General features: G+C 35.4%; 1 protein-coding gene across 4 annotated transcripts in view; it reads left to right on the forward strand.

Moving 5' to 3' along the window:
* Positions 1-10,736: 10,736 nt before the first annotated feature.
* The window catches only part of Far1 (fatty acyl-CoA reductase 1), a 45,156-nt gene continuing 39,659 nt past the window's right edge, over positions 10,737-16,233 (forward strand). Inside the window, exon 1 of one of the 4 annotated variants that reach the window (XM_048788392.1) lies at positions 10,737-10,875. In XM_048788392.1, the coding sequence (XP_048644349.1) occupies positions 10,874-10,875 (2 nt within the window). In that variant the 5' untranslated portion in view covers positions 10,737-10,873. The remainder of the gene's footprint in view (positions 10,876-16,233) is intronic. The other 3 variants (XM_015477655.2, XM_048788390.1, XM_015477654.2) reach the window with 3 other exon arrangements.

Consider the following 16,233-nt stretch of genomic DNA (forward strand, 5'->3'; position numbering starts at 1 on the left):
TCTGAAAAATGTGAGTTTTTAGTCATCACTTGAAGTATTAGTTAGGATATGAGTTAATAGAAGACCCAGTAATGGCAGTCCAGTTTGGACATAGTATGAGCAACTATGGAAAAGAATCACAAATTAAAAATGTTTTTTAAGGATAATTGAATATGTTGAATGAACATTTAAGGGTGTGGGAATCAAGCCTCTTGTTGTAGCTTAGTTGATAAATGATGGTTCTGTGTGGTGTCTAGGAGATAATTTGAACAGTTGATGGATTAAAGATTGGCAATAAAGGAAAGTGCACAAAAATTTTTTTTGATAAGCGAATGTAGTAAAAATAAGTTGGATTATTGAGAGGTAAGTTTGATAGTCAATCACATATACTTAGAAACATTTTTGAGTTTTATAGTAGATTATATTGATAGTAAAAAGTGCTTGGTTTTGAGCTTTCTAAGTATCATATTTGGATTATCTAAAAATTATAGGTGGGGGAGCCTGAGGTTCAGAGAGATTTAACTTGCCTAAGGTCACACAGCTAATAAATGGCAATGTTAATTGAGCATTGATGCCAGGCACTATACTACGTGCACAAGATTCCTAGTGGACAAGAAAATTCAAGGGTTTGGCTTGAGCCATTTTTTTTTAAGAGATTGTTATAGAAAAAGATCCAGTGAAGAAATTAAAAGATTACTTGGAGAGATTTTTGTAGATACCAAGGAATATGCTATTGATAGAAACCTAAGAAAGAAGGAAGTGTTCAGCAACAAAATATCTAACTGAAAGACTTGGAGGAGCAATGATAAGAAACTACTGAGTTAAATAAGGAAAAAAAGAAAAGTAAATTTAGTCAGGATGAAGGTATTAAAATATGGGCAGGTAATCATGCTTAGTGCCAAATTTAAATATTTGGCATGATCATAGTTCTGATCAAATCCATAGGAAAGATGATGGTAGGTCCCCTTGTATTACTTTAATCTTTTGCTAAAAAGATCTTGAATGGTTTAAAAATGCTTATACTTTGGTGTAGTTCCAAATTTAAAAAAATGATAATGGGGCGGGGGGGGGCATAAAAACCATTCAATAGAAATGAGCTAATAGGGAATATGTAGTATGTAGGTCTGAACTTGGAGTGAGAGAAAAGAAGGTCTTATTTCAGTACCTACTCCATATAAGCCACTTTGGTAGGCTGTTCCCATCTTGGAAATAACTGAATTATTGCTGGTGGGAATTGAAACTCTACCTACTAGAAGAAGGCATTTACTTAATTTGAGAGATCGGGTTAGCAAAGTACTCCTAGAGGTATGGTCTTGAATTCCTAAACATTTGTTTCTTAGAGGTAAATAAATGAATTTAAGGTTAAAAGAAAACAAACCACTCATAGAATTGAACCATCTTAACAGTTTCTTTTGGTATTCATATCCTTCCTTGGTCTCTCACATTGATTCTGTAGTTCCTCTCTTGGTGGGTTTGTCTTGGGCCTAGAGTTTCAGTTCAGTAAGGCAGTATGAAAGTACTGAATTTACATTTAACTGATTGACTTAAACAGTTAAAAATTCATCATTGTTTTCCCAATTTGAAGGAAGAAGATAAATATATTTTTTAAAAAGCTTTTTTTTTTTTTTAACCAAGGAATTATTCCCAAGCAACTAGTAGGATTTGTCCTAGAATCAGTACAGATTGATTAAATGAAGAGGGAGGAGTCTTATAAATCAGTTTAGTGTTTAATTTTATTTGGCCCATGGGGATTATAGGAGAAAACTAAATGTGATTCCTATTTTATTTAGGCGCTGTATTATATTCCTTAAATAAATAACATAATTCTCAATTCTTTCATGTATGTGTACTATTTCACAGATGAGGAGAAGGAAGTTCAGAGAAGTTGGTAATTCTCCAGAGGCTGGAGAGCTAAGTAGCAGATCTGGGATTCAAACTTTGTCTCCAAAACTCTAGCGTGAGACAAATAACAAGAAGGACTTATTTATGTTAGTAACTATAATTGGGGCAGAGAGCCACATAATCATAGGTATTTAATAACTGTTACCCTAGAGAAAATGGGACTTCTTGCTCCAAGTGTTTGTGCCTTGTAGTACTGCCTCAAATGAGAGTGCTATTGATGTGTCTTATAGGATACATTATATTACATTTTCTTGCTTTAGAGATGTATGTTTTCACATTCTGATATTTTTTCAAAATGAAGATGTATTTTACTTTGTCTTTATATTAAAATGTTTATTAAATGGTCTTAAAGTCTCAAAATTGAGGAAGTATGGTAGATGTCTGTAGTTTTCATTCTTAACCATCTTACCAATTTGTTCATTTTCTACCCAGTCTCCCTTTACTTATCCTATCACATTCTTTTATTTATTTTTTTCCAAAGAGAGAGAGAGAGAATTTTTTTTTAATATTTATTTTTTAGTTTTTCGGCGGACACAACATCTTTGTATGTGGTGCTGAGGATCGAACCCGGGCCGCACGCGTGCCAGACAAGCGCACTACTGTTTGAACCACATCCGCAGCCCCCTATTATTACATTCTTTTAAAATATGGTATAATATAAAATTGAAGTATGTAGTAAAATTGCACGACAAAATAACTCATTCTCTTTAATAGTGTGCTGTAGAAAAAGTGTTGTGATGTAGATATTTTATATTAGACAGTGAATCAGCAGATTTAAGTTTCAGTTTTGGTTAGCAACTTGCTGTATACTGTAGGCAAGTCACTTCCCCTCTTTGGTCTTTAGTTTCCTCATCCTTTAAATGGAAGACAGGTGGGGAACTTTTAAGCCAGCTGTGGTTGAACAAGCATTGTGCCCTCTTTCTAATTAAAAACATGGATGTTTTAGATATCGTACCTTTTATGAAAACTGTACTGCTTTTACTGTTTTTTAAAATATTTCTATTAGTTGTTGATGAAATTTTTTATTTTATTTATTTATTTGTATGTGGTGCTGAGAATCGAACCCAGTGCTCACACATGCTAGGAAAGCGCTCTACCACTAAGCCATAATCCCAATCCCGCTTTTGCTGTTTAGCTCTGTTGTAGAGCAAGTGCTATGAATCCTCTTTGGCTAGAATGTTTGTGAGTGTGCATATCAACATTCATATATAAGCCCCTTTGAGAAAATGATGCCTCTTTGTGTGCATATTAACCATTTAACAATTTTAAGATTATTTTGAAATATCTATTATAGATCATTTTTACATTCCGTGGAATTCTTAGAAATGTTGGAATTTCATGAGCTATCCTTGTGTTTAGGGAATTCATACCATGATAATTATGAGGTGTTCTGATTGAGAGTAAATTTTGTTTTTTTGGTAGTGAGGATTGAACGCAAGGGCCCTTAACCTCTGAGCCACATCCTCAGCCCTTTTTATTTTTTATTTGGAAACAGAGTCTCACTGTATTGCTCAGGGCCTCACTAAGTTGCTGAGGTTGGCTTTGAATTTGAGATCCTCCTGCCTCACCTTCCCTACCTGCTGGGATTACAGGCATGTGCCACCACGCCCTGAAAAATATTAAAGTATATTAAGCAATTCTTAAAGTTTAAAATCCTCTCTGAACATTCTCTCAAGGCCCTGTCCTATCTCTTTAGAAAAATGTACATACACACTTAATTTTCTTGTAAATTTAAGGACTTACTAAAACTCCTAAAGCCCATTCAAGTATCCTCGGGATCTGTAGATCCTGGTTTAATAATTCATTCTTTAATATAAGGGTAGAGAACATACTGTTAAAATTCAACTAAATTATCATGTGTTATGCTCACCTTTTACAAATGATTATTTTTTAATAGGAGTGATAAAATCATGAAGTTTATCATACAATTGTGTAATTTTTAAAAATTAGACTAATTCTTAATTGGATTCATGTAGGAGAACAAGCTGGTTTAATAAATAAGTAGGAATGATTTTACAAAAGATTTTGGAGTAGGTGTATGGTACTTTATATCATGACAATTATCCATCCTGAATTAACAATAAGTAGAATACATGATACAAAAGTGAACAATGACTGGGTGTGGTGATGGATACTTGTAATCCCAGTTACTCGGGAGGCTGAGGTAGGAGGCTTACAAGTTCCAGGCCTACCAGGGCAATTTATCAAGATTCTGTCTCAAGATAAAGTTGAAAAGGGCTGGGAATGTACTTCAGTAGTAGAGCACCACTGGATTTAATCTCCAGCATGTGGGGGGAATAAATACATCACCACCACCCCCCTTCCCTGCCCCCAGAAATNTTATGATAATTTTTAATTAAAAAAGCAAGAATAGGGCCTGGGGTTGTGGCTCAATGGTAAAGCACTTGCTTAGCACATGTGAGGGACTGGGTTCAATCCTCAGCACCACATAAAAATAAAAAAAGGTTAAAAAAAAGAGTAATCAACAAAATCTCAATAAAAAGCAAGAATAATGATAATATGAAACCATGATCAAGCAAGGACAACTTAACTGATAGCATTATCTCTTAAATCATAGAATTACAGCTTTGAGTGTGAATATGTGGTAGACATACTAGTCTTTCTTAATTGTAGTAACTAGACTTATAGTTGAGAACAAATTGAAGTCTTTGGTACATTCTAATATGTTAATTTTTGCAATTCTTGATAACTGGCTTGATATTTTATTTATAAATAGCCTTATGGATCAAAGGAATATTATAATTTCTATTGAGAGGTCTGGCCCATTTTTTAGAAAGTCATTACCTTAGAAGGCCTAGATGGTGATCCTAATACATGAGTATCATTTCCTCTTCTGTACTGGGACATTTGTGAAGGGCAGAGTTTAGAGTTCCTAGGTCTCTTTCATGGGGACATTTTGTAGTTTTTGATATGCTAATGTACTTTGCTAATCTGGTTGGGTATAAAGTATAGGATTTCCTGGCCCCATTTACCACAGATACTGCCTTGGAGGATTGAAACCTTCTTTCATGTTCAGCCTTGAAAACAGATTCTAAGATAGAGTAAGAAAATGGCATGTGAGATATAGAAAGAAAATATAATATACATATGAGGAAGTGGCTTCAGAGCAACTTTTCTGCTTGTAAGGGTTGCAAGTCATTTGTTATAATCAGACTGAATCTTTTTTGTTGTTGTTGTTGTGCTGGGGATTGAACCCAGGGCCTGGCACATGCTAGGCAAGCCCTCTACCACTGAACTACCCTCCTAGACCCTCAGTGTGTGTCTCAACTGCTTCTGTAATCAGCAAAATACCCATTTCTACCACCTTGTTTTAAAAAGCATTAATATCCATAAATAGTATTTGATTTATTTTAATTAGATGCACAAGATATATAATTAGTAAATTACCAGAATCAGTTTTGGGGTAAACCTTTTTTGTAGTCTGCATGTAGCATTCAGAGTAAACATGGTACATTTTTCTGTAACGTCAGTTTTACTCAGTAATTTGAAATATTTTTATATTAATCCTCAGCTATACTATAGACACAGCACAACTTTTATGAATTTTTAAGCCAAACAGAATATTTCAGTTTCTTCCGTGTTGGCAAAATTTGAAAAGCCCTATTTTAAAAATATTAGTGTATCATGTGTTTTATTTCTTTGAGACTGAAAATGCTAGGATAAAAACTTGTCTTTGTGAAAACATTTTTATTAAGGTAAAGAGTGAATAAAGGATAATAGTTTACTAAAAAAGAATCATATGTGACTTACAGCAAATACCTGTTTAATGATTATCTTCCTCCTAGAATGCAGTTAAATACATGTTTTTCCAAACAATGAAATGAGATACTTCCTCCTTAGTCTCAATAACTAATTGCTAGAACTATTTACATTTTTTAAATTTTGGTATTTCTATTTATTGTTTCATATTGCAAACTATGTATAAAGAAGAACAGAGCCTTTCTTTTAACAGGCTTTACCCTAGGGAAATTTCCTAATGGTACAGGCCTTGAGCTTAGAACCAAGAAACAATATTACTGACAAGTTTTAAGTTTTCTGGTCAGCAGGTAATTTTAATGCCATAGAATTGACATTTCCTCTTGGTAGTAGAATTTGACTTTTTAAGAAGTCTTTGTATTTGGTTTTTACATCACTCTTGTGTTGATTTTCTTCAATGTCTAGAAATTTTCAGCATAAAATAAAATCCTAGAAGCATTTTAGTTCTTGTGAAAGTGCCATGGTTAAGTAGCAACATCTGTATATAAAATAGTTGTTTAATGACCTAAGCACTAATAAACCTATTGCAATTTCTTACTTCCAAAAAAAAAAAAAATACCTTACACATTGGGAAAAATAGGACACAGAGTTAAATATTGCTATATCAAGGCCTTTGTAGGCAAACAGAGTAGCCATTATATTTACTTCAATGGATGCTTACAACAGAGTTGGACACTAGCATCTTTTATTGAAAAAAGAAATGTTAACAAAGATGTTAGAGCTGTTCTTTTGTTTGTGGAAAAATGCCCGATAAGCCTTAATTTTTGAAAAAGGACTCGCTATTCTTAGTAGCTTGACTAAAATAAAAGTTTATATACTTTGAGTTTATGCTTTGGATTTTTATTTGTTGCATATATAACTTATTTTCAGATGAAGTTTTCATTTATGTTGAGTCTTAAAACACTAAAGATTCCATTCATAATGTATATATATGTTTCAAAACATCATGTTGTATATGATATATATAATTTTATTTGTCATTAAAGAAAAAGATTCTAGAGTAACCAAGATATAGTAGAAAAATACTGACTAGGCCATCTAGACCATTTGTTCTCACTATGCTTTCAGATGGGAGTTATAGAAAATCTTCAAGTACATACTTACCTAGAGGCTTCTTCATAGTATAACTAAAATGAATTTTCTTGCTTTTGGATAGAAGCATATCACCTTCAAGTGGTAACTAATGATTAAAGTTCACAGTTAATCAAAAGTGGGAAAGTGAAAGTATTATTCAATAAATGAGATTATTTAGTAGACAAAATATTTGAAAGTAGGAGGTCCATGAACCATATTTTTAAAAGTTTTGATTGGCTAAAAATATATGTTGAGGGGGGGCCGGGGTTGTGGCTCAGTAGTAGAGCACTTGCTTAGCATGCGTGAGGCACTGGGTTCCATCCCTGGCACCACATAAAAATAAAACAAATAAAGGTATGTGTCCATCTACAACTAAAATGTATGTATGTGTGTGTATGTATGTATATATATATACATACACACACATACATACATACATAAACACACACACACACATACACACACATACATATATGTATGTTGAGGAATAACTCTTTGTTGTATCCTAGTATTATCTGTTACATATAAATAAAAGAAGCCATTGTTTGAACTGAAGTCCTATACTAGGCCCTAACATACCAGGCTAAAAATCAAAATGGAATCACTCATGTAAAACTTTCACATCACCAAACTGAAACTAAGCTATTTGTCTGACTTTCTGAGAAATCAGAAATAGAGCAGTAGCAGCAAATTTTCCAAATAGGCTAGTTTCAATTGGTATGATAGTAAAGTTCCCTCTGCCTTAATTTGTAATACAAAAAAAGGTAACCTGAAGTACCTGATGTTAACCAATCAGTAAATAGTAGTCTGTTTACCTGTTGTCACTTAACAAGGAAAATAACTTCAAAATGATCAATCTTATTTTCTGTTTTTGTTTATTTCTGCTTTCTTTAGCTTTTTTTCTGTTCAACATCTGCTTAGCTCATTCTGTTTTATAGAATAAAGTTTCATTGTAGAATAGAAAATAAAACCAACTAAGATTGTTAAACTAGGGACTGGGGTTGTGGCTCAGTGGTAGAGCGCTCACCTAGCACATGCGAGGCACGGGGTTCGATCCTCAGTACCACATAAAAATAAATAAATAAAATAAGGTATTGTGTTCAACTACAATTAAAAAAAAAAGATTGTTAAACTAAATTTTTGCAATTTTGTCCTTTGACATATCTGGCTACTGAGGAAAGGTCCCTGAGACTGCTGATTATTCTCCAGACCCCTGGAAGAATGCAGGAGAGGTACTGCTGACAGTTTCCTGTCTTCTTCATGGAGCCATGAGGATTATAAGTCCCTTTCGCATCGAGTTCACAATCTTTTGGTTTTGGGGGTGCCAGCATTAATTTGCATTGTGGGAGAGCATATGACTATGGTGACTATGGGGTATTGCATTGTGGCATAGGAGTCACTGGCAAAAGCTACAGTGGTGTCCAACCTACCTGCGGTCCGCCCCTGCCCCCAACACTGGGGATCTGACCCAGGGCCTCAATACATACTAGGCAAGGGCTTTACCACTAAGCTACATCCCCAACCCTAAATGTGCTGTTTTAAAGGTAGATGACAGTGATAGCAGTCCTACAGTGAGTGTGAATACTGGTTCCCAGAATTCAAAGGTATTAGAGTTCTATCCTCTACATTTGTATTTTTTACACACTGAACTGCAAAAACACCAAAACAAAACAAACAAACAAACAAACAAAAAAAACCCTGACTAAACTAGTCTCAGCCAGGACTACAATTTGTGGGTATAATTCTAATGTTTAAAACTATTAGGGTGCTTGCATGTCCTGATGAGCTTTATTTACATTTCTGTTTCTGCACCATCTGTATAGTCAACAGCATGTGATGGAAGTTATACTGTGACTTCCTGGGCTAGGCCGGAAAAGGTTAGAGAGTTTCTATCTAGCTCACTAGGGTCTTTAAGCCATTAGCAGTTTTGTATGCAGTCTGACTAGCCTGAAATTATAATTCTTTATTAGGAAACCCAAACTGCCTCATTGGGAGATGTGAAGAGGCTGGAGTGTTAGAACTGTTCAGCCAGAATTGCTTAGTGGACCCCTTTCCAAATTCTTTTTTTTTTTTTTAATTTTTTTTTCGTTGTCAATGGACCTCTATTTATTTATATGCGGTGCTGAGAATCAAAACCAGTGCCTCACACATGCTAGGCAAGCGCTCTGCCACTGAGCCACAACCCTAGCTCCTTTTTCCAAATCCTTGATCTGCAAAAATTGTTAGAGAATTAAATGACTGTGTTGTTGTAGGACAGTTTTAGAATGATTTTTATTATATAGTAATAATTAGAATACTAATTTTCCCGAAACTGCTACCATATACCGAAATTTGACAAGGAACAGAAAGATGCAATGGGTGCAGGTCCGTAGATTTCAGTGATTTGTTCTGCAATCTGAACATTTACCTTCTTTTGATCTTTTTTCTTTGGCATGTGAAACTTTTCTATCTTTCCTATACCCATCTTGAAAAAGCCATTCTGTCCATAAGTGTTGAATTGAGTATATTTTTGTAATTGCAGCTTTCTTCATGTGTATTGGAATGGATCCATAATGTATTATGACATGAAAGCAAATGCACCATCTTTTTGAAGGCCTTTTGGACTATACTTTATTGTAGTTACTGTGATATTTGTCTTCTTAGTTTTCCTAGGGCTGCCATACATTTTCATAAACTTGGCTCCTTAAGACAACAGAAATTTATTGTCTCAAGGTTCTGAAGGCCATAGGTAGGAAATCAAGATGTCAGCAGGGCTGTGCCGCCTCTAATCTTATAGGGAAACTAAACCAGTAGGTAAATTCTTCCTTGCCTCTTTGGCATTCTTTACTGGCCATCTTTGTTCCCTGCAGCTCCAGTCTTTGCCATTGTTCTCACATGCTATTCTCCTTGTTTGATTGTGTCCTTACATGTGAGACCCTCTTTATAGATCAAAGTAGTGAAATCTTAGACATTGTATTTTTAGACCATACTGCTTTTCCATTGATGTTTTCTACTTTATACTTTATTTTTTTCTGAAAGTTTGTGAAATAGTGTTTAAAAAAGGAATTGGCGGGGTTGGAGTTGTGGCTCAGTGGTAGAGTGCTTGCCTGGCATGTGTGAGGCCCTGGGCTCGATTCTCAGCACCACATTTAAATAAATGAATGAAATAAAGATCCATCAACATCTTTTTAAAAAAAAAAAAAAGGAATTGGCAAGGGCTGGGGTTGTGGCTCAATGGTAGAGCGCTTGCCTGGCATATGGGAGGCACTGGGTTTAATCCTCAGCACCACATTAAAAATAAATAAATTAAACAAACGTACTGTGTCTGTCTACAACTAAAAAATATATATATAAAAAATAAAGAAATTGGCAAACTTTTTTTCCATTTTATTGGAACATGGCCATGAGCATTTATTTATTGTCTGTGGCTACAATGATAAACTAATAAATATTAGTCCATTTTTATTTACCACAATGACATACCTGAGGCTGGGTCACTTTATTGAAGAAGAAGAAGATGTAGTAGTTTATTTAGCTTACAGATCTGGAGATTCAAGGGGCTGCTTCTGGTGATGGCCTCTTTAAGTCTTAAGGCAGTGCAGGGCATCACATGGCAATGAGATAGTGTGTGTGTGTGTGACTGTATCTGTATCCTCTCTTTCCTTGCAAAGCCTCCAGTATTCAGTCATGGGAGTTCTACCCTGATGCTCTAATCCATATCACTTTATTAGGTTCCACCCTCTTAATAACTCACAATGAGGATTAAACTCCAGCATGAGCTTTGGTGGGGACAAACCATTTTCAAACCAATAGCAGCTGCTTTTGTGCTATAGTAGCAGAGTCGAGAAGTTGCTACTGAGTAATGGCCCACAAAACTGAAAATATGTACTACTTGGCCCTTTACAGAAACTTTTGCCAACTCCTGGTTTATAATGTTTTACAGTTAATTCTCTTATTTTTTTTCCACATTTTAATTTTCCATTTTAAATATCTGATTTTTTTCTTTTGCATATGTCATCAATCTAAGGCAGTATTAAAAGATAATTTAGCTTAATATTTCTATTTGCATTTGAATTTTCTGCAGTATTCCTGCCAAATGGTCTTCCAGCTGCGAAGAAGAGGAGAATGAGATAAACAGAATTGAATTAACCACAAAACAGCAATGTATGTAGCTTTTTTTAAATGCAGGAATTGCACCTAATTGGAGTCTTTAAAAATAAAGAATGAACGAAATATTTTATTCTTTGTCTATTTGTTTACTCCACTGGTAGACTTTGACTTTGAACTTGTGTTCATGCTAAAGGTACAGAGGATTCAGTTTTAACAGAAAACTAAATGGATGCTACTTTCAGGTATAGCTGTAGATGGTGGAAATTTGTAGAAAGTTGGATTGAATGGTTATCTATTCATTTTGAGATTTTCATATTCGGTGTTTAGTTCTCCAAAAATAAATTTTAGCAGGTAAAACAAAGATTTTGTTGGTTACTGAGTATGTGCAATAAATAATGCATAAAGTTGCTATAGAGTCAGTGTTGACTTTACTATATAACAGGGATTTAGAGGCTGATTTTGCTAAAAACACCTGTAGCTGCAAATGTAGAAAACTAGGGGTCTCTGCCTTCATTTTGCATGGGTCTCCTTTACTCTGAGTCAGTCACCTTGGATTCAACAGGAGCAACAGGTCTGATTGATAAACATCTTGTCATGTGTTGGAACTATACCCCCAGGCGAAGCAACTTTCTTAGCATTGCCAACAAGGCTAGGCCTAACCAATCACAAGGTAATGATCAATCAGACCACAGTTTAACCAAGACTTCTTGATATATGCATATTGTTGGTTCCCCTTGTCTGTATAATTTGGGAGTTCATGTGAGTACTTCTGAAGACAGGGTTGGAAACTCTGGTGCCTTTGTCTTCCCAATATGGCTGAACTGATTAAAGTTCCTTTCTTGTTTTTCATCATTACTTTTCCATTTGGCTCTTGGGGTCAGTGGTTGGATCTGCTTCACTATGACTGCCAGAGTTGGGCCTCTAACTTAAGACTCTGGTAACAACTATGGTAATATTTTTGGTACTTTTGTGTACTTTACTCCCTTATGAACATGGAGACATTGGGGAGGAGGTGAATCTCTCAGGAAATAAAGGAGAGTTATATCTCATTTTGAGATCAACATTATCCTGAAGGGGGATTTTTTTTTCACATTCCATTCAGGAAATTTAATCTATTCATCCATAGTTTCATAGATAAGTAGTTATCTGATTTTTAATCTAAAATATTTTTTGATCTAATAAAGAAATGGAGCAAATATAGTAATGATAATTGGCAGATGAAAGATAATTGTCTTATTTTCACTTAAAAACAGAATATTTGAGCCAGGTATGGGGGCACATGTCTGAAATCCTGGGGACTCAGGAGGCTGAGACAGGAGGACTGCAAATTCAAGGGCAATCTCAGCAATTTATCGAGACCCTAAGCAACTTAGTAAGACCCTATCTTAGAGCTCAAAATAGAAAACAAAAAAGGGAGTGGGGTTGTGGTTCAGTGGTAGAGAGCACTTGCTTAGCATGTGGGAGGCTCTGGGTTCAATTCTCAGCACAACATATAAATAAATGAATAAAATAAAGGTCCATCAACAACTAAAAATAGTTATAAAAAATTTAAAAAGATACATCATACATTGCTGGTGGGATTGCAAATTGGTGCAGCCAATATGGAAAGCAGTATGGAGATTCCTTGGAAAACTGGGAATGGAACTCTTATTTGACCCAGCTATCCCTTTCCCCGGTCTATACCCACAGGACTTGAAAACAATATACTACAGGGACACAGCCACATCAATGTTTATATCAGCACAATTCACAATAGGTAAACTATGGAACCAACCTAGATGCCCTTCAGTAGATGAATAGATAAAAAAAAATGTGGCATATATACACAATGGAATATTGCATAGCAATAAAAGAGAATAAAATTATGGCATTTGCAGGTAAATGGATGGAGTTGGAGAAGATAATGCTAAATGAAGTTAGCCAATCCCAAAAAGACAAGTGACGAATGTTTTCTCTGATATAAGGTGACTGACTTGTAGTGGGGTAGGGAGGGGGAGCATGGGAGGAATAGACAAACTCTAGATAGGGCAGATGGGTGGAAAGGAAGAGAGGGGGCAGGAGGTTAGCAAGGATGATGGAATGTGATGGACATCATTATCCAAAGTACATGTATGAAGACATGAGTTGCTGTTAACATACTTTATATACAAACAGATATGAAAAATTGTGCTCTATATGTGTAATAAGAATTGTAATGCATTCTGATGTCATGTATTTCAGAAATAAAATCAATTAAAAAATTTATTTTGAGCTGGTACCCGGGATTGAACTCAGGGGCATTCAATCACTGAGCCACATCCCCAGCCTTATTTTGTATTTTATTTGGAGTCAGGATCTCACTGAGTTGCTCAGCATTACACCATTGCTGGGGCTGGCTTTGAACTCATGATCCCCCTTCCTCAGTCTCCCAAGCCGCTGGGATTAAGTGTGAGCCACTGTGCCTGTCTTATATATGAAAATAATTTAAAAATAAATAAACAAAAAGGACCGGGAGTGTAGCTCAGTGATAAAACACCCCTGGGTTCAAATCTCCAGAACCAAAAAAAAAAAAAAAAGATTTGTTGAATTTTTTTCTAAATAAAAAATAAACCTGAATTTGTAATTGTTTTAAGACCAAAGATGGTGGAGAGTGGCTAATTTGAGGAGGACATTTGTACTTTCAAAAATTGTTTTTGGTACTTTCTGATATCTGTTTTTTTATTTTAGAAAAATGCTGATTTTTAAAAACAGATAATACATGGACATAATAATGTATGAAAGGATATATAGTGAAAAGTAAATTCCTCTCATTTCTATTTTGCAGTTACCTGGTATTTCATGAAAGGAGTATATCATTCAGTGCATTGCATCTTGGTTTATAAAATTTTATCTTGAATGCTATTTTGTATCAATATTTGTTATGCCAGTTCACTCTTTTAATATAGAGTATACCATTTTAAGAATATGCCAGTTTGTTTACCTGTTTCTCTATTGGTGGACACTTAGGTTTTTAATCTTTTGCTGTCATTGCTGCAGTGAATACATCATTTTACGTACACAAGAATAGCTGCAAAATAAATTTTTAGAAATAGCATTTCAGGGTCAAAGGTAATGGGCATTTAAAATTTTGTAGATGTTGCTTATTGCCACTGCCTTCAGTGGATGAATGGATAAAAAAAATGTGGCATTTATACACAATGGAATATTACACAGCATTAAAAAAAGAACAAAATCATGGCATTTGCAGGTAAATGGATGGCGTTGGAGAAGGTAATGCTAAGTGAAGTCAGCCAATCCCAAAAAACCAATGCCGGATGTTTTCTCTCATATAAGGGGAGGGAGAACATGGGAGGATTAGATTAATTCTAGATAGGGAAGAGGGGTGGGAGGGAAAGGGAGGGGAAAGGGGATAGCAAGGATGGTGGAATGTGATGGTCATCATTATACAAAGTACATGTATGAAGACTTGAATTGGGTGACAACATACCTTATATACAAACAGAGATGAAAAATTGTGGTAAATATGTGTATTAAGAATTGAAATGCAAAAAAAAGTACATGTGTAATGGCATACATTGGTGTGAACATACTTTATATACAGAGATATGAAAAATTGTGCTCTACATGTGTAATAAGGATTGTAATGCATTCCATTGTTGTTGTGTATTAAAAAATAATATAAATAAATAAATAAACATGTACTATTAAAAAAAAAAAGCATTTCAGGGTCAAAGGTATTGGGCATTTAAAATTTTGTAGATATTGCTTAATTGCCGCTGCCCATAAAGATCAAGTCTCCACTTTGTATACTTTTATTATCAATATTTCAATAACCCTTTGTTTTTTTTAAATGTTTACTTTCTATTTTTGTTTTCTGCTTGCCTAATTAATTGCTGGTCTTATTAAATTACAGATGCTCTTTGTTATAAAAATTGGCCCTTTGTCTTCGATATGACTGTTTACTTTATGGGCCAATTATAGCATTTTAAAACATCATGTTTTGGGTCAGAGACCATGGGTATATAATAGAAAGGGATATGTGTGTACATGTGGAGTATAGGGAATAGTATTTATTTTCTCTGTTTTCATTTTTTTTACGTAAAACAGATCATTAAATTGCCCTGGTGTTCAGGAACACTGGGCTTCAGTGGTGTGCTAGCACTGCAAGTGAATAAACTTAATTAAGCAAGTTTCCAACATCACTTAGCTCTTTGAGAAGTGGAGGATCTCAGACCCACCCCAGACCTGTGGAATAAGAAGATCTTCGGGTCTTTTAAACTAGATCTTCAGGTCACTTGTCTGCACGTTAATGCTTGGGAGTTACTATTATAGGGGCTTGCCCAGTCTAAAAGACCTCCTAAGGAGAGTATACAAAGTACCATTTCTAAGGAGATGTAGGGTAGGTGTTTCTCATGAACTTGGTACTAAATTAGACTGGTAAATTATTTGTAGGTGTGGGATTTTGTGTTTCGAAGAACTGGAATAGAGGCTTTTTCTGCCCCTGGCCCCCAGACACTCATGTCTATCTCATAATGCAAAATGCATTCTGTCAATATCCAAAGTCTCATGTGAGACTCTTGGGGCAACTTTTAGCTGTGAGCTCCTGTGAAAAATCAAAAACAAGTTACATGCTTCCAGCATACAATGGCATAGAATAAACAAACATTCCCATCCCTAAAGGGGGGAATGGGGGCATAGCAAGACATAAACCCAGCAGGACAAATTTAAATTCTGTAACTCCATATCTGCTGACATCTGGGGCATGTGGTAGCAAGGTGTGGGCTCCAAAGGACTGGAGCAGCCTCACCCCTGTGGTCTTGCTGGTTGCAGCCCACAAGCCCTTTTTCTTGGACTGGCTCTGCTCATTGCTTGCAGCTTTCCTCGGCAGACATTTCATATTTCTGGCATTTCTAACTTCTTGGGCTCTCCATTGCTGTTTTGGCTTCACTCTCACAGTTTTATTATTGCCCTCTCTAGGAGTACCTCCAGGGATTCTGATCCTGACACACATTGTCTGGCCTTACGAACCTTTATTTGAAATCTTGATAGAAGCCTTTATACATAACCCTGTAATTCTTGGCATCCTTCATTCCAGCAGAAGCAGTACCCAGGCTTGCTTGGACTGTGTTTGCAGAAATCTTAGAGTGCCTGAATACCTGAGGGGAAAAAAAAACAACCAAACAAAAAACTGCTGTGTAAACAACTTCATGGGTGGTCCTGTGCAAACAGGCTACCCTCAAAGCAAATGAGTTTACATTTTTACATTGTGGAACCTGTAATTGATGTGGTTTTGCTGATTTCTGAGATGCCCTCAAAGCATCTTTCCCATTGCTTTGGTACAAAGTTCTTGGTTTCTTTTTAGTGGTGCTAATCTCTTCAACAACCACAACTTCTTTGGCTCCAATTTTGCATGTGCTGTCCTGGATAAACTGC

Source organism: Marmota marmota, unplaced genomic scaffold (assembly GCF_001458135.2).
Source record: "Marmota marmota marmota unplaced genomic scaffold, marMar, whole genome shotgun sequence".
NCBI lineage: Eukaryota > Metazoa > Chordata > Mammalia > Rodentia > Sciuridae > Marmota > Marmota marmota.